Source organism: Schistocerca gregaria, chromosome 11 (assembly GCF_023897955.1).
Source record: "Schistocerca gregaria isolate iqSchGreg1 chromosome 11, iqSchGreg1.2, whole genome shotgun sequence".
NCBI lineage: Eukaryota > Metazoa > Arthropoda > Insecta > Orthoptera > Acrididae > Schistocerca > Schistocerca gregaria.
In genome coordinates this window covers 91,852,928-91,873,049 of record NC_064930.1, presented here as the reverse complement: position 1 = coordinate 91,873,049, position 20,122 = coordinate 91,852,928, and the positions used below count along the sequence as shown (strand labels likewise).

General features: G+C 44.4%; 1 protein-coding gene across 1 annotated transcript in view; it reads left to right on the top strand.

Moving 5' to 3' along the window:
- Window positions 1–20,122, top strand: part of LOC126294952 (homeobox protein Wariai-like) — a 60,166-nt gene that overhangs the window by 21,938 nt on the left and 18,106 nt on the right. Inside the window, exon 4 of the mRNA XM_049987172.1 lies at window positions 15,929–16,178. Coding sequence (XP_049843129.1) covers window positions 15,929–16,178 — 250 coding nt within the window. The remainder of the gene's footprint in view (window positions 1–15,928; window positions 16,179–20,122) is intronic.

The following is a 20,122-nucleotide window of genomic DNA, read 5'->3' as shown; positions in this document are numbered from 1 at the left end:
TAACACAAATTACACGAAAAACGTGGTAAGAAGAGCAGCTTTCAGGTGGGTGGACATCGGGACTAACAGATCGTATATAAAAGAAAGGCGATAAGACGGGACAGGGAAACTGCAGAGAAATTTCTTTAATACCTGTGACCTATAACGTACTCTCAGAAGCACTGCTAAATAGAGTGGCAGATCAACAAATTGATGAGTACCGAGGAGGCTTAAGAAAGGAGAGATCATGTGCGGAACAGATCCTGAATCTAAAACTGAAAATCGTTTATCAAAAACAGAGGATCAAAATGTTCATGCTTACATTCATATTCAAGAAAGCCTATGATTCTGTAGACAGGTACATCTTGAGTGAGGTGGAAACTGCTGACTGTGATTTTCAAAAATGGCAAGCAGTTACAACAACACCTACAATCTCTATGACTTGCAGAATGCATCTTCGCAATATTCTGCAGCACAGCCATTACCTGCTGGACAGTATTCCCCTTCTCCTTCAGGCATTCATCCAATACAACTCTTTTCCATTCTGCATGTAGCAGGCTACGGGCGCAATGCTTGGGTGCGTGCTTTCCTGGAACATGACTGTTAAACTCCTGCTGCTCAGACACCAGCAGCTCTTCGATAGAACACATTCCACACAGCGCCGAGAATGGCGAGTGAGGCATTATGAGAGGATGTGTTGCTGTAGGGGGTAGTGAATGGGAATAAGCAGTGACGCTCATCAATATTATACAGGGTGGTCCACTGATAGTGACTGGGCAAAATATTTCACAAAATAAGCATTAAACGAGAAAACTACAAAGAACGAAACTTGTCTAGGTTGTAGGTGGAAACCAGATGACGCTATGGTTGGCCCGCTAGATGGCGCTGCAATAGGTCAAACGGATATCAACTGCGTTTTTTTTTTTAAATAGGAACCCCCATTTTCACTACAGTTTCGTGTGGTACATAAAGAAATATGAATGTTTTAGTTGGACCACTTTTTTCGCTTTGTGATAGATGGCGCTGTAATAGTCACAAACGTATAAGTACGTGGTATCACGTAACATTCCGCCAGTGCAGACGGTATATTTGCTTCGTGATAAATTACCTGTCTTCAAATGGACCGTGTACCAGTTGCGGAAAAGGTCGATATCGTATTGATACAGGGCTATTGTGATCAAAATGGCCAACTGGCGTGTGCTGTGTATGTTTCTCGACCTGCAACAATTGATGATTCCCAGATCGGTGTTTTAGCTGCTGTCGCGGCTAATCCGCACACCAGTAGAGGACAAATTGCGCGAGAATCGCGAATCTCAAAAAACGTCGGTGTTGAGAATGCTACAACATCGATTGCACCTGTACCACATTTCTAGGCACGTCATGTACAGTTCTACCACTGAGAACAAGAGAAGTTACGGGAGGATGACAGATTTTTTTGCACGTGTCCTAGTTAGCGACGAAGCGTCATTCAACAACAGCGGTAACCTAAACCGGCATAATATGCACTATTGGGCAGGTGGACTGGTCGTCGAAACACCATACCATAGCCCGCACGTTCACCGGATCTGACGTCTTCAGATTTCTTTTTGTAGGGAAAGTTGAAGGATATTTGCTATCGTGATCCACCGACAACGTCTGACAACATGCGTCACCGCATTGTCAATGCATGTGCGAACATTACGGAAGGCGAACCTCTCGCTGTTGAGAGGAATGTCGTTACACGTATTGCCAAATGCATTGAGGTTGATGGACGTCATTTTGAGCATTTATTAACTTGATGTGGTATTCACAGGTAATCGCGCTGCAACAGCATGCGTTCTCAGAAATGGTAAATTCACAAAGTTACATGTATCACATTGGAACAACCGAAATAAAATGTTCAAATGTACCTGCGTTCTGTATTTTAATTTAAAAAACCTACCTGTTACCAAATGTTCGTCTAAAATTGTGAGCCATATGTTTGTGACTATTACAGCGAAGAAAGTGGTTCGAAGTTCTCATCGAAAGGGCATGTGGGGATGGAGAGTGGATGGGGATTCATGAGCCAGCTGGGCAAAACCCATTATGTCATCTGGGGATGGGGTGGGCGGTATAGGTTAACTAAGTGATCGATGTAACTGACTTACATATCAGTTTGATATGATAATTGTCCAACGCACACCATCATGCCACTATTTACAGTGATAAAGAAAGGGGAGGGAAGTTTATGATAATGGAAGGCTGTAGGAGGAAGGAGCAAAAGAACACGAAATCGCATCATCTGGAACTGTTGTACCTGTTTTGGTTGATGGCCAAACGGCATAATCAGTATAGAACTTGCTGTTGAATATGTAAATCCCTGAGTCATTACCACGCAATATCAGCAAGAATTCTATTACAGGTAAAATACTCCATCCAGATCACCTTGTCGTAAGGAACGAAAAAGTTCTATCCACAAGAATGCATTGTAAGGTCTTCGTAGTACATTCAAAGATCTGAGAAGAAATGAGCAGCTCTTAGATTGCACATCCTTCGGTAAATCCTAGGTGTGTATTTTACTTTCAACAAATGTAAGTAAAATCACAGCGAAAACAGACGAAGTGACTGACAAAGTTTTCCTTACTTCCAAGCTGAGTTACAAAAATCATCTGTGATTCAGTGTACATGCCATATTAATAGCTAAGACTTTCATCGCTCAAAACGAAATATCATACAAAGTGGAAATGCATCAGTCTTAGAGCACTTTAATTCGTAGTTTAATTACCCTTTCTCATTTCTTTTTATCACAGATTAAAAAAACAATTACAGTAATGTGTGAATGCATGCAGTTAACTGTCGTAACGCAACCATTAACTAGGTACGACGATGTATTGTTTTTCTGCAGAAAACGAAACTGAAATTAGAGACTCAGTGTTAGTCTGAAAAATCTCTATAAACATAGACACCAATATTATACTGGATTTTACTTTTGTTGGAGTTTGAAGGGATAGTTTCATTATAAATAAAGTAACGTTAACATAGTATTGTAAGAGTTGGGGGCACACTTTTGGCACCGTACAGTGGTTTTTCTGGGAAGTTCTTGTTGGGTGGTCGTTAGCTCATGGTGGTGTAAGTACAAATCTGTTGACACACTGAAGAGATAAAGAAACGGGTACACCTGTCTAATGACGTGTAAGGCCCCCGCGAGCAGGCAGAATTGCCGTGCCATGGACCAAACTAACGTCTCAAGTAGTGCTGGAGCGAACTGACACCATGAATCCTGCCGAGCTGCCCATAAATCCGTAAGAGTACGGGAGCAGGGGGGCGGCTGGAGATATCCTCTGAACAGCACGTTGCAAGGCGTCGCGGTTGCTCTGTGATGTTCATGTCTCGGCAGGTCCCCCGCTGGGCCGCTGCCAAGATTGCGTAATATGATTTGCGGGTTGCGTTAACCGCCTTTGTAGGCGCAACATGCTGCTACATCCTTGAGCCCCCCGGTTCTAGATGTACCCTTGTCCGGTTAATGGCTGACGCTAAAAATCAGTTTACAGAAATATAACTTTATTTATGAAAATATACAGTACAATCACCAACGAACTTTACATATTCACATACACCTTTACCTTTTACCCAAATGAATACAGACTCATTTAGAGATAATTTTCTCCTATTACGAGTATACAAAGACAAAGAAGAAGGCGAAACATAAGCAGATTAACCAAAGTCTTTATTAGCAAGTTCTGCCATATGATAGGTGCGAAAGGCAATAATGTCTCTGTCAACGAAACTTTCGAGTGCAGCAACATTGGGTACTCCTGTGCCTCCACGGGCAATGGCTACAGCAAACCATCCGTTACCATGATCAAACGAATCATTAATATCTAAACCAAAATTAAGTCGTCATCCACAGAAAACAGAAGGTCCGTCCAGCAAGGCTTGAGCAGCGACAGACTTGACTGGTATACGATTCTTCTTGTCTCCAGATGTTGTAGCAAACTCAATGTTGTCGATGGTTTTGTAGACTGTCTGCTTAGAACAGTGTTCCTGGAGCCACTCTGTAACAATTTTGTACGTCTGGGGTGTCGCACTGTCCTGCTGGAATTTCCCAAATCCATAGGAATGCACAATGGAAACGAATGGATGCATGTGTTTGGACAGGATGCTTGCGTACGTGTCACCTATTATAGTCATATCTAGAGGCATCAGGGGTCCCACATCACTGAAACTCCACACCCCCAACACTGTTGCGGAGCCTCTACCGGCCCCTGCTGACATGCAGGATTCATTGATAGATGCACTGCATACCCGGGCACGCACATCTTCTCGATAAAATTGGGAACGAGACCGTTTGACCAGACAGTATGCTTCATCAACAGCCCAATGTCGCTGTTGATACGCCCAGGTGTGGCATATTATTTTGTCTCGTGCAATCATCAACGATACACGAGCCAACCCTCGGCTCTGGAAGACGATACCGATGATGTTTCGTTGAATGGTTCGCATGCTGACACATTCTGATGCCCAGCATTCAGATCTGCAGCAGTTTGCGGAAGGGTCGCACTTCTGTCATGCTGAGCGTGTCTCTTCGATGGTAGTTGGCCCGTTCTTGAAGGATCTTCTTACGTCCGCGGCAGTGTCCAAGATTTCATGTTCTACTGGATTCCTGGTATTCACGGTACCCTCTTGAAGTGTTTGTAACGGAAAATCCGCACTTCATCGCTGCCTTGGAGATGCTGTATCCCATCGCTCGTGCATCGACTATAACACTACGTTCAAACTCACTTAAATCTTGATAACTTGCCCTTGTAGCAGCAGTAACCGATCCAAGTAATCTGGCAGACAATTGTTGCCTTATATAGGCGTTGCTGATCGCAGCGCCATATCCGTTCCGATTGCATATCTATGTATTTGAATACGCATGCCTACACCAGTTGCTTTGGAGCTTTAGTGTATTTTCCGTTACCATTGTGACAATGCAGAGCAGTAAGGACTAAGTCATGCTGTGTGTCTGATTCCTGATGCGAGACAGTGTACATAAACATGGTTCCAGCAGTGGAAGGTGTAAATTACATGTGCTGATAAAATACAGTTGGTGGCAATGATGTAGTAAGAGAAAAAGCATTAAGCAGGTAGGCAGTGTGGCTTCCAATAATGAACCATCATCTATAGTAACATGACATGGCTGAGAAATTTGGAGATACTGAGAGACGACACACTAACATTTGTACAGTAATCTGCGAAAGGGTAAAATATAGTAATGCTTGTTGATAAGATGTTTCTTCTATAGTAAATTTAGGGGACTTAGTGCTGAATTCGAAGATGTTTTTCACCGGATGTCAAGTTTTCACGTCTCTCTGGCTTCTTCTACATTTGCTTTTGGAGTTACTGAAGATACGTTCTATAGTTTTAACTACGTACTTCAGTCGTCGTCTTTCTCTAGCCCTTCTTACATTGATGTACGCTTCTATTACTGCTTTTAATAGCACCTTACCTCTCATTAGATACACAGCGTTCTTTTTGTTTTACAACAATATTGCAAGAGGTCCTCTTCTTCCACATCCTTTCAAGGGCTTTGTAATTTGTCATTTTAGCCACCCATTTCATTTTCAGTGTTCAACTGTAACACCTCCCATCGAAAGACTTCTCTTCTTTCCCTAGTCTACAGACAATAAGTCTCACGGCCATACACGGCCACACTCTTGACATATGTATACAGGAAAGTTTTCCTAATTTGTGGCCTGTTACCGAGGTTAATATCTTTTTTTTTTTCCTGAAGGCACTTTTGCCTTGGACAGATCTGTCTGTTATTTCTTCTTTGCTTCTTTTATCTCTAACAAACTTGTTTCCTAAATAGGTGAGTTAAGTTGTTGCACTTGTTTATCAGATATACATATCGAGACAGCCGTATGTCGTCCTTTGTCTCAAGCCACCACCTTTGATTTAGATACATTTTCTTCCTGTTACCCTTTTTCGCCATAACTTTATCAGTATAATATGGAATCGAGATCCTGTTCACTTTAAGGTAAAACAGCTGAGTCATCAACCCTTCTATTCTTTCCTCCAGTTTCTCTACATCTAACGTGCCTCTACCATTATCTCACATTTTTAACTGACTGCTCTGTCTACAGATGAAAAATAATAGCTGATAGTGCATACTCTTGATGGCGTCGCTTCTGATTATGTGCCTCCACATGCATAGAGCGACCGCCAGAAACTATCGTTTATACAAGGAATCACCAATCTCTGCGTTTATTTCCCCCTTTCTTCAGTGACTCAAACTTTACTTTGCCATTTTATATTATAAAATACTTTCTGTATATCTACAAACTCTATATATGCTGTTATACTCCTTTCCATGAATTTTAGAAGTAATGCGAGTATTACCATGATCCATGGACCTTAACGTTGGCGGGAGTCTTGTGTGCCTCACCTATACAGGTAGCCGTACCGTAGGTGCAACCACAGTGGAGGGGTATCTGTTGAGAGGCCAGACAAACGTGTGGTTCCTCAAGAGGGGCAGCAGCCTTTTCAGTAATTCCAGGGGCAACAGTCTGGATGACTGCCTGATCTGGCCTTGTAACAGCAACTGAAACGGCCTTGCTGTACTGGTACTGTGAATGGCTGAAAGCAAGGGGGAACTACAGCCATGATTTTTCCCGAGGGCGTGCAGCTGTACTGTATGGTTAAATGGTGATGCCGTCCATAAGAATGATGCCGCGCGTATGAATTAAAATCTATGGAGAGGAAATAAAAACATTGAGTTTGCTGACGACATTGTAATTCAGTCAGAGATGGCAAAGGTCTTGAAAAAGCAGCTGAACGGAATGGACAGTGTATTAAAAATATAATCAACAAAAGGAAAACGACTATAATGGAATGCATTCTAATTAAATCAAGTGATGCAGAGGGAATTAGATTAGGAAGTGAGACGCATAAAGTAGTAAATGAGTTTTGCTACTTTAGGAGCAAAATAACTGATGATGGTCGAAGTAGAAAGGATATGAAACGTAGACTGTTAAGTGTCAGGAAGTCCTTTCTGAAAGTATTGGTATGGAGTGTAGCACTGTATTGAAGTGAAACATGGACGATAAACAGTCTAGACAAGAAGAGCACAGAAGCTTTTCAAATACGGTGCTACAGGAGAATGGTGAAAATTAGATGGACAGATCATGTAACTAATGAGGAGGAACTGAATAGAATTGGGGAAAAAAGGGAATTTGTCGCACAACTTGACAAGTTGTATTGGAGGTATGAGTGGAGGGTGAAAATCGTAGAGGGAGACCAAGAAATGAATACACTGAGAAGATTCAGAGGGATGTAGGTCGCAGTCGTTATTCTGAAGAGGGTTGCACAGGATAGGGTAACACGGAGAGCTGCAACAAACCAGTCTCTGAACTGAAGGCCACAACAACGGCAACGAGTATTGATGACAATATTCCTCCTCTGATACATTTGTTTTCAGGAAAGGCAAATTTATTTTCTATTGACATGGCGCCAATTGTTCGAGGTAATTGGGTGTTGCATTCTGTGAAGGGTTCAGAACTGTGCTATGAGTTCGATAGTTTTCACATTTCGAGACATTTCCCTTTTTTAGGATGAACGTTATAAACTTGGTACAGAACTGCACAAATGTTGAATTGGTCATGTACTTAAACGTCATCAGGTGGTGAACGAATAACGTTATTATTGTGCGTTTTAAGATAACGCAGGATCAGGTATCAGATATATGGTGTTGTACAGGTGACCAGAAATTATGTGTCACGTACCTGTCAGAAGTAGTCTGTACTGTACTGTACTGTACTACAATTTTCATATAATCTCACTTCTTCTGCACAACTCGATGTATGTGAATTAACGAGAAACGCGTAATATTAACGTCATTCAATCACCACATGATGACGTTTTAGTAACAGCGGGAGACCAGGGCTTTGGAACCAAGAATTTACTTCAAACTTTGTACAATTTTAGCAGGCCATTAAAACAAATTAAATGTGCGACTAGTGAGATGCACTACTTTGGCAAGTCCGAGAAAATCGCAAGACACGTTTTACGCGTCAGTTATGTAACTGATGTATCTGTGCGTAGGTACTGGAATCTAGAGTTAATGGCGGACAAGTGGTTCGCATTCGAGCTCCGTAAGACGAGCGTATATCAGGCGGCAACCGGATTCCCGCTCAGACTGAATTTTTAATTTACAATTGTTTCATCACTGGTCATGTTGTATAATTTATGACATCTGAGAGGTAATATAATTAGAAAACCACGTGAACTCGTATGAAGCTTCTACATAAATTTTACAAGAGAGCTGGAGCGACACTGAGTGAAAACAGTAAAGAAAACGAGCAGGTAAACTACGAGAGAATCCGAAGCAAATGAGATGGAAAACACCTATCATCGGAAAAATGAAATTAACCAACACCTTGCGACGGAAAACAATATTCAACATGTTGACGAAGAGGTCTCGATATGGAGACATTCGCAAGCAATTCCAACAGGCCGATATCATCTACTGCATGAAGTTAATGTGATCTTCCTGCTCGCCTTCTACAACGTATTGAGCGAAGTGTCCCAGCAACCACATAATTGGATGGGTTTTCGACCGTGGAAAGATGGGAGAATCTGGTCACAATATGGTATCCGTAGTGTTTCAAGTTTCAAAAGATCGAGTAAGGAAAGCTAATCGTGTCCTAATCCAAGACCAGTTTGCCATATGGCCTTCACAAGTAGAGTCATGCGGTACCGTATTTGTACGGGTACAACGACAACATAAACCCGTGTCGCTACGCTCAATACGGGAAGTCGATCGTTCGTTGGAATCGAGTTGTTTACTACTTTATACCAAGAGAACGCTACGCGCATAGGCAATATACGAAAAATGATATTGCAACTTACTGTAGCCCAGTTTGTTTGCGGCGATCGTCTTTCAACGAGGTTCGGGCAAAAGGGACTGCTTTCCAACGAGTCTGTAGGAATTTCGTAGTGAGGACGGGTCTCCATAAAATGTCAGCCCCTAAATAGCTCACCCCAAGATAGAAGCCACGAATGTGTTTTAACTTATGATGTAGGTGACCAGTATCAATAGGGGGTTCAACAGTAGCAGGACGGAGACAGAGAAATAAAAGAGATTCGAATGTGTGAGTTACCTGAGTTATCGAGACAGTACGTGGCACATACAGCGTCTTCCTTCGTATGTCAGCCAGCTCAAGCCCGAAAGGAACGAGGCTTCGTCACCACCTCATACCGTAAGCGAAAGATATGTCTTTTCCATAAGAAACGACCAGACCATTTCTGCAGTTTCTTCGCCATCATAGAGGTAATCGGATAAACTTGGGCTACAGAATAAGCTTTGCACGACAGATATGTGTGCATTACTCGGACTTTCTGGAGCAGAGTAAGAGAACGCCTTTAATGTTCTAGTATCGCTCTCTGAATTTTTTCAACAGCAGACTTCCAGTTGAGCGTCCCCATTTTGAGTTTGCAACAGTCATTTATGATACCTAGTGACGTATGCCAATCCACCACAGTAGCCCACGAAGTCATCCAAACCTCGCAAAGCCTGCATTTACCTTCCTTGAGTAGTGCACCAGAACTCCGACAATAATCGTCGATTACAGCTTTGAGTTGAGGTATCCCCGCAGAATAGTGGAGCAGAACCATCACGTCATCAGCGTATGAACGAACCGCTCGACCAAAACGAACTCTTAACGTCCGGCACCCACGCACAGATACATTATTTACATTATAGACTCGCAAGACTTCTCTTGCGATTTTCTCGGAATTGACACGGCAGTGCACCTTACGCTTCTGTAATGGCCTGTTGAAGTGTCCAGAGATTGCAGTAAATCCACAATCCAAACGTCACGGCCTCCCCTTGTAAGTAACCCTATCACCATTGCGCAGTGCTGTTCCAGTTTTTTAATATGGCCTCATGCTTCCTGTACGACATCTTGTCGCATGTTGCGGATTACAAGGTCTCTGTGAAATCTGTGGGCAGTTTTACCTCTTGGCGTAAACTGGCCAAAAATACATAAAAAAAATTGATACATCCATCTTGAGGTTACAAAGTCGCTCAAAATTTATTGTTTTAACTGTGAATATGGGGCACATGAAGTGATTACAGATCAGTAGTACAAGTGTTTCTGAAGTGCGATGTATCGACCAATGCTGAAACACCTGCATTAGTGCGTGATGTGGCCTCCACGGGCGTCAGTGCAGGAGCTGACTCTGTATCCAGTCGATCATACAGTTGACGAATGCTGTCCTGGGATACGTTACGCCACGCATGCTCGGCATGTTGACATATTTATGTAAGAGTTGTTGTTTAACGAGTCACACCTCGTCCAATCATACCCCACACGTGGTCGACTGGAGACGAGGCAAGAGATCGTGCTGGCTAGGGAAGTTGACACACGTCTTGCAGAGCTCGCCAAGTGTGGGCGAGCATTATCCTGCTGAATCAACACATCACGCTCCTGTCGCAAGAATGGCAAAAAAAAACAGGTTAACAACATTCTGCACATACAGAGCACTGTTTAGCGTCCCCTCCAGAACTACAGCCTGTCGCAACCCCAGCCCTTGAGGAGTGCTCGGTGTGTCTTGCACAAACACCCTCTGACGGACAGCGCCCGAACAGGACTATGTCGAATGCACAAACGACCGTCACTGGGGTGCTGGCAGAACCCTGTTTCACCGCTGGAGACCACGGCGCCCCATTCCATCTTCCGACGGCACCAGGCGAGCCGTGCGCGTCGATGCTGTGGCTTGAGTGGAAGACACGCTAGACGTGTGCGTGCCGTAGTCCCACAGCCAAATAACCAGTTAGCGAAAGCATGGGGATGACATGTCTGGACTCACAAACCCTCTTATCTGGGCTGTGGCAGCTGTATGATCTGCCGCTGCCGCCCTTACAATACCATGATCCTGGCGAGTTCCTGAGCTGCGAGGACGTCCATAACCTCGTCCAAAGGTGTGAGAATATTTACATGACCACTGGTACCGTCACCGCTGCACAAATGGCGTGCCGCGTGCAGCTCGCGTGGAAATCCTACGAAGGGACCGTCCAGCCAGTCGGAAGGCCACTTGGATTCCGCAGACAGAGATCCTGCGAAACGCAGCTCCCTCTGCTCCTCCGTGAGATGCACAGCGCAGTGGAGGGCGGCGCTCAGCTCGCTGCCGTGTTCCTTGATTACAGTAAGGCATGTCACACCCTTCTGTACTGCCGTGTAATGAGAAAGGCATCTGCTTAGGGAGTATCGGAGCAGACTTGCGATTGGATTTAAGACTTTCTTGCAGATAGAACTCAATACGCCGGTTTTAATGGAAAAATTGATACATTTAAAGGTAATATGCGAAGTACCACAGGGGTGTGTGAGAGGACCGTTGCTGTTTACAATACATATATATATATATATATATATATATATATATATATATATATATATATATATATATATATATATATATATATATATATGATCTTGGAGAAAGTGTCGGCTGCTCTTTGAGGTTGTTCACTGATGATGCACTTGTCTATACCAAAGTAGCACCTCCAGAAGATACTAAGAATTGCCAGAATGACCTGCAGAGAATTGGTTATTGGTGGAAGCTCTGGCAGTTGAATCTAAATAAATATATTGTGCACACATAAAAAAGAAATCCTCTACTGTACAGCTACACTATTGACGACAAACAGCTGGAGACAGCGTCTGCCGTAAACTATCAATGCGTAACTATTCAGAGCGACCATAAGTGGAATAACCTTATAAAACAGATAGTGGGAAAAGCAGACACCAGACTCAGAATCGCCGGAGGAATATTAAGGAAATGTAATTCATCGAAGCAAGAAGTGGCTTATAAGGCGCTTTTTTCCCGGATTATTGAGTATTCTTCATCTATCTGGGATACCTATCAGGTAGAGGAGATAAAGGAGACAGAGAACATCGAAGGAAAAGCAGCACGTTTCTCAGGGGATCGTTTAGCTGGTGAGAGAATGTTAAAGGAACTCGGCTGGCAGACGCTACAACAGAGGCGTCGTGCATCACGAACAGATTTACTATTGAAATTTCGGAAGAGCACTTTTCAGGGGGAGTCGGATAACGTATTACACACATCTCGCGTATTGACCACGAGGAGAAAATTGGAGAGATTAGGGCCAATGCAGAGGCTTCTTGCCACGCACTATTCGGGAGTGGAACAGGGTTGGAGGGATCAGGTAGTGGTACCGAAAGTACTCTCTGCCACACATCAGGTCGCTTGCCAAGTATGATGTAGATGTAGATGAATTTGACCCCGCTGAAACTCGTTGTCTAGGCGGTATGACGCATAGGAAGCACGTGTGGGTCTCCGTGGCATGCTTGCCTGCTCTCTTCACATGTTTGCACCACTCTGAGCCTTCTTCCTGTGAGCATCCCCTGTTAAAGGGTAGACACACTTGCCACTCTCATAGCTATGCAACTCTGCTATATGTTTGCGGACGACACTAAAACCATATCAGACGTTTTCCACCCTCTAGGTGGAAAATGTCGACATCAGCACAAAACGTCGTCTTTCGAGGTGCATTACTTTTTTATTTTTATCAGACAGTGTATTTTATACACCACAGTACATAACTTATCTTTGACTTCCATTTCCTCAGTTACAAGAAGTTTGGCTGTTATATTATCTTTCCCTGGGATTAGTCGCTTCTCAAGATTTTTAGATTTAGTTGCAGTATTAAATAGTGGTGTAACATCTCATTTAAGGGATCAAACTGACCGTCTAATGTAGGCGTTGTAGACAATGAGTGTAAAAGGAACTGGGAATACCTTCAGTAAGAACGGGACCTTGTAACTGAGATATTATATCAAGAGAATTGTCTAAATTTAAACTATGTGCCGGACCGATGCTCGAACTCTGGAACTTTGCCTTTCACAGGCAAATACTCTATCATGTGAGCTACCCAAGCACGACTCACGATCCATCCTCATACCTCGTGTCATACCTTCCAAACTTCACAGAAGCTCTTCTGCGAATCTTTGCAGAATTAGCACTCGTGGAAGAAAGGATATTTCGGAGACATGGCTTAGCCAAAGCCTGGGGGATGTTTCCAGAACGAGATTTTCACACTGCAGCGGTAGAGCACTTGCGTGCTAAAGGTCCCGAGTTAGAGTCTCGGTCTGGGACTCAGTTTTAATCTGCCATTCTCAGTACTGAGCCGGATTTGAATTTTATGTGACTTCCTGTGCAAATACACTGATGCACAAAAGAAACTGGTATAGACATGCGTATCCAAATACAGAGATATATAAACAAGCAGAATACGGTGCTGCCGCGGACAACGCATATACACTCCTGGAAATTGAAATAAGAACACCGTGAATTCATTGTCCCAGGAAGGAAAAACTTTATTGACACATTCCTGGGGTCAGATAAATCACATGATCACACTGACAAAACCACAGGCACATAGACACAGGCAACAGAGCATGCACAATGTCGGCACTAGTACAGTGTATATCCACCTTTCGCAGTAATGCAGGCTGCTATTCTCCCATGGAGACGATCGTAGAGATGCTGGATGTAGTCCTGTGGAACGGCTTGCCATGCCATTTCCACCTAGCGCCTCAGTTGGACCAGCGTTCGTGCTGGACGTGCAGACCGCGTGAGACGACGCTTCATCCAGTCCCAAACATGCTCAATGGGGGACAGATTCGAAGACCTTGCTGGCCAGGGTAGTTGACTTACACCTTCTAGAGCACGTTGGGTGGCACGGGATACATGCGGACGTGCATTGTCCTGTTGGAACAGCAAGTTCCCTTGCCGGTCTAGGAATGGTAGAACGATGGGTTCGATGACGGTTTGGATGTACCGTGCACTATTCAGTGTCCCCTCGACGATCACCAGAGGTGTACGGCCAGTGTAGGAGATCGCTCCCCACACCATGATGCTGGGTGTTGGCCCTGTGTGCCTCAGTCGTATGCAGTCCTGATTGTGGCGCTCACCTGCACGGCGCCAAACACGCATACGACCATCATTGGCACCAAGGCAGAAGCGACTCTCATCGCTGAAGACGACTCGTCTCCATTCGTCCCTCCATTCACGCCTGTCGCGACACCACTGGAGGCGGGCTGCACGATGTTGGGGCGTGAGCGGAAGACGGCCTAACGGTGTGCGGGACTGTAGCCCAGCTTCATGGAGACGGTTGCGAATAGTCCTCGCCGATACCCCAGGAGCAACAGTGTCCCTAATTTGCTGGGAAGTGGCGGTGCGGTCCCCTACGGCTTTGCGTAGGATCCTGCGGTCTTATCGTGCATCCGTGCGCCGCTGCGGTCCGGTCCCAGGTCAACGGGCACGTGCACCTTCCACCGACCACTGGCGACAACATCGATGTACTGTGGAGACCTCACGCCCCACGTGTTGAGCAATTCGGCGGTACGCCCACCCGGCCTCCCGCATGCCCACTATACGCCCTCGCTCAAAGTCCGTCAACTGCACATACGGTTCACGTCCACGCTGTCGCGGCATGCTACCAGTGTTAAAGACAGCGATGGAGCTCCGTATGCCACGGCAAACTGGCTGACACTGACGGCGGCGGTGCACAAATGCTGCGCAGCTAGCGCCATTCGACGGCCAACACCGCGGTTCCTGGTGTGTCCGCTGTGCCGTGCGTGTGATCATTGCTTGTACAGCCCTCTCGCAGTGTCCGGAGCAAGTATGGTGGGTCTGACATACCGGTGTCAATGTGTTCTTTTTTCCATTTCCAGGAGTGTATAAGAGAAGTGCCTGGTGCAGTTCTTAGATCGGTTACTGCTGCCACATTGGTAGGTTATCAAGATTTAAGTGAGTTTCAGAGTCTTGGTATAGCCGGGGCAAGAGCAATGGGACACAGCATCTCCGAGGTAGCGATGAAGTTAGGATTTTCCCGTAGGACCATTTCTGACACCGGTGCAGCCTGAGGAAGATCCTGCAAGAATGGGATCAACGACGAAAAAAGAATTGATCAGCGCGACAGAAGTGCAAACCTTCCAGAAATTGCAGAAAACTTCAAAACTGGGTGATCATCAGGTGTCAGTGTATGAATCATTCTACGAAACATCATCTATATGGGCTTTCGGAACCGAAGGCCCACTCGGATACCCATGGTGAGTGCATCACACAAAGGTTTACGGCTGGCCGGGGCTCGGCAACACCGACATTGCACTTTTGATGACTTGAAACGTGTTGCTTGACCGGACTAGTCTCTAATTGTATCCAGCAGACGAACACGTCCAGGTATGGAGGAAAGCTCATGAATCCATGGACCCTGCATGTCAGCAGGGAACTGCACCCGCTGGTGGCCGCTCTGTAATGGTGTGCGGTGCGTGCAGCTGGAGTGATGTGGGACCCCTGATATGTCAAGATACAACTCTGACAGGTGACACATGCGTAAGCATCCTGTCTGACCACGTGCATCCATTCATGTCCACTGCGCATTGCGACGGGCTTGGGCAATTCCAGTAGGACAATGCGACACCCCACACGTCCAGAATTGCTACACAGTGTGTCCAGGAACACTCTTCTGAGTTTAAACACTGCCGCCGGCTATCAGATGTGAACATTATTGAGCATATCTGGTATGCCTTGAAACATACTCTTACGGATTTATGGAGAGCCGTGAAGGATTCACGGTGTCAGTTTTCTGCAGTACTACTTCTGACATTAGTCGAGTCCATACGACATCGTGTTGCTGCACTTTTGCTGGGCCCGTACGTGGTAATAGGCAGGTGTACTAGTTTCTTTGCATCATCTCGATTTAGTTCTTTTTTGTGCAGATTAAGAAGAAATTCCTTAAGCGATAGCATTAAAGATATGGTTCTATTCAACCTTGGCATGAATCCTACACAGTAAGGATACCGTTTTGTTGCGACAGACGTACGATGGACAACATTTGCCAGCTTTTGCTTGACACAGACCTACATGTGGCTCTTACAAGTATGGGGGCCGCAGAGGCTTGCTGAGTGGCGCCGTGTTCCAGAGCTGTCCACAGCGGAGCCGGCGTGCGAGCAGCTCGCGGCTGCGCAGCTGTCCGTTGACACGGCGGCCGCCACCGCCGTGTCCGCCATGCGGCACTCGTGCACCGGCCTCACGCGGGCCGCCGTCGCCTTCATAAGCGCCCGCTTCCTCAGGGTGATGGCCACGGAGGGCTGGGTCGACGCTGCACGCAGCTACCCGCGCACTTTTGTGGAGTTAGTTCGCCTGCTGGCAGAGGCACAAGCAGACACCAGGTAAGCACGAGAGAGGCAACTCGTCTGTGTTGCACAGGTGTTCATGTGTGTGATTAGCCAACTGTATAATTTCGGGCATTCAGTTTCATTGGATATACCCATACGAGGAAATACGCTATCATTCACGTTCGCTTTCCGATATTCAAACTTACAGGAATTCAGTCAGGTAATATTTACAGCGACCACCGAAATTTCGGCGGGAGTACACCCCACCATTTTAAAGGCACAAACTGTAACGGATACGCGATGTACAAACAATTTTAAACACTCTTTCTTGGGGTAATTCAGGAAAGATAACACACACTAGTGCCCTAAAAGATGACAGAAGTCAGAGGTATCGATAGTGAAATACTACGAGTTGGCATGTGAGGTAATGTTGACTCTGTTCCTCTGTTTTTTGACAAGGGACAGAGCAGGATTACAAGCAGATTTTAAACAAAAAAACCGCTATCTCTGTTTACATGGTTGCTCGCTAATTCAATCTCCACAGCCTCCTGAATACCACCGTCCCAATAGGTGGACATTTATGCCGATACCTCGGTATTGTTACATAACATAGGGTGACGAAACATGGTTCCGCAATAGCTGATCTACTTGGCTTCTGTAATCATGTGTGGCGTTTATGCTCAGTACAACAGCCAAGAGGGAATAATAAGAGTGGACGATCAAGAGCGAAGTGCTCGTATTAAAAAGGGAGTAAGACAAGGCTGTAGCCTTTCGCCCTTACTCTTCAATCTATACATCGAGGAAGCAATGATGTAAATAAAAGAAAGGTTCAGGAGTGGAATTAAAATACAAGGTGAAAGGATATCAATGATACGATTCGCTGATTACATTGCTATCCTGAGTGAAAGTGAAGAAGAATTAAATGATTTGCTAAACGAAATGAACAGTCTAATGAGTACACAGTATGGTTTGAGAGTAAATCGGAGAAAGACGAAGGTAATGAGAAGTAGTAGAAATGAGAACAGCGAGAAACTTAACATCAGGATTGATGGTCACGAAGTCAATGAAGTTAAGGAATTCTGCTACCTAGGCAGTAAAATAACCAATGACGGACTGAGCAAGGAGGGCGTCAAAAGCAGACTCACTATGGCAAAAAAAGGCATTTCTGGCCAAGAGAAGTCTACTAATATCAAATTCCGCCCTTAATTTGAAGAAAAAATTTCTGAGAATGTACGTCTGGAGTACAGCATGGACTGTGGGAAAACCGTAACAGAAGAGAATCGAAGCATTTGAGATGTGGTCCTACAGACGAATGTTGAAAATTAGGTGGACTGATAAGGTAAGGAATGAGGAGGTTCTACGCAGAATCGGAGAGGAAAGGAATATGTGGAAAACACTGATAAGGAGAAGGGACAGGATGACAGGACATTTGCTAAGACGTGAGGGAATGACTTCGATGGTACTAGAGGGAGCTGTAGAGGGCAAAAACCAGTCAGTAGACTGATGATATGCCATGCCATAGATACAAGGAATGCGATATACACCCACCTTATGCTAACCAAGATCAGCCGTAACGGAACCTAAAAGCACTCTGATTTCCGTAAAATACGACCGACGCTGTTGGAAGTGCTTCGTATGTAAGGCAAAAATGCAGTAGACCTAGGTGTCACACAGTATTATCATGAGTCACCCGATGCACAGTTGGTCGATAGCGCAACGCACCTTCAATCTGTCTTTCACTATAACCATTTCGACGAAATGTAGTTTCACGATGGGCCAGGTCAGCTGACAAAGTCTCAGTGTCGGAAATAAGACGTGCCCTGTGTACCAAGGTACGAAGTACCCCTTCACGTTGAGCAGTATCGTGAGAACTATCAGCCTGTAGATACAAGTCAGTGTGAGTAGGTTTCCGGTAAACTGCATGTCGCAATGGTCCACTAGCCTTCCCCCTAACCAAAACGTCAAGAAAGGAAAGGCAACCATCATCTTCCACCTCCATAGGAAAACAAATTTTCTGGTGGAACGAGTTCACATGATATAAATTAGAGTGCTTTTCTGTTCTGTTAAGGATGATCTTGGTATGCATAAGGTAGATGTATATCGCATTCCTTGTAGCTGTGGCATGAGGTACATTTGTCGGGCTATCAGGAGCGTGGGGGACAGATGCACTAAGCATAAACGGTACACACGATTACAGCAGCCAAGTAGATCTGCTATTGCCGAACATTGTTTGGATACTGGTCACCGTAAGGTATATAACGAGATATTGAGATACACGTCCAGCTATTGGGACGATGTTATTCAGGAGGCTGTTGAGATTGAATTAGTGAGCAAGCTTGTAAACAAGGGTGGAGGTTTTTGTTTAAACTCTTCTTCGAATTGTGCTCTCTCCTTGTCAAAAAACAGAGCGACAGAGTCAATGCTACCTTACTTGCTAGTTCGCAGTCTTTCACTATCGATATCTCTCACTTTGGTGACCTTTGGTGGCACTAGTGTTCGGTGTGTGTGTGTTATCTTTCCTGAATTACTCCTAGAACGGAGGTTTTAAATTTGTCTGTACACCGCCTGCGCGTTACCAGTTTGTGCCTTGAAAATGGTGGGATGTACTCCCGCCGAAATATCGCTGTAAATATTATTTGCCTTATTTCCCGTAAGGTGTTCGAAAATTGTATACAGTAGAAGAAACTCAAGCCTCACACTTTGTGATAGTTCGCGATGCTTTCATTCGCTTCTTATGAATTTAATAATTAGCATTATATTGTGCAAATGACAATATGAATTTTAAATATGCCTGAGATTTCGGAATTTCAAATGTTTTTAAAAGAAAAGTAATTTTAACTGTTAGTACATATCTATTATAACACATTAATTTGTTTTTATAGATTTTAGGCTGAAATATAATACATCGCATAAATATCATATGAATTCTTTTACTAGAAAAGCTGAGAATTTTAAGCTATGCAAGAATCAATAGAATACATGGCATTGATTATTTCCATAAAAAAGGTAATGTTGGAGGAGGCTAACTCGTTATAGGCAGCAGCATGAAAGTAAGGTAATTCTAAATGTAAATAATAGTTTCTAGGTATGGCAAGCTTACGAACATTAATTTATTCAAACTGAAAAGTATTGCAATCGAGATAATCTTGTCAATACTGCATTTAATAGTCTGCATGTTACAATACTAATCTCTTTCAGACCAGTAATGTGCAAGTGAAATAGATTTAGAATTAGTAGAACAAAAAATCAGTTACAAGTGACAACATTTTGTAAAAATTTTGATTATATCAAAGTCTGAAAGAACAGACACGTTGGATTCATATAACCGATGCACGTAGGAGGGCAATGGATCCACCCTAGTCAGTGCAGATGCACGAATAAATCCAGTCTCCTGTGGAAGTCTCAGAGTGGCGAACACGGCGTCCGTGGACAGGGACTGCAGGCAGGCGGCGCGCTGTGGGAACCTGGATCGGCTGTGAGGCGTGCCGAGGCAGCCAGCGCAGCCGTGGTGCCTGTGACCCGGATGGTGCAGTGGTTGACGCACCTACCTAGTGAGCAGTAGGTCACGGGTTTGAATCCTAGTCCTGTACACATTTTCACTTTTGGCGACTCATTCCAAATAATGTCTTGCTTCAACTGGCACCAGTGATCCCTTCACTTACATAAAAACTTCCTGTTTCAAGATCGCAAAAACTGTTAAGAGGTTAAACAAACTGAATTCATTTGGAAATATCCCATGTGCCATCAAAGAAGAAGATCTTTTACAAGGTACAATATGGTCCACGATAGATGAGGTGTACTGTAACTGCCAATACTTTACATAACTCTGTTTGAAAATGTACTGAATTTAATTAGCTATAAAACTCTGTAAATGAGGAATTCACAAAATTCCCCCAAAACTTTACTAGTTAACACAGCACTAAAATGTACAGAACTGCTGTAATTTACAAACATTGTACAAAACGCAATCTCACGTCCCACAAAATGAAAAAGAGTAG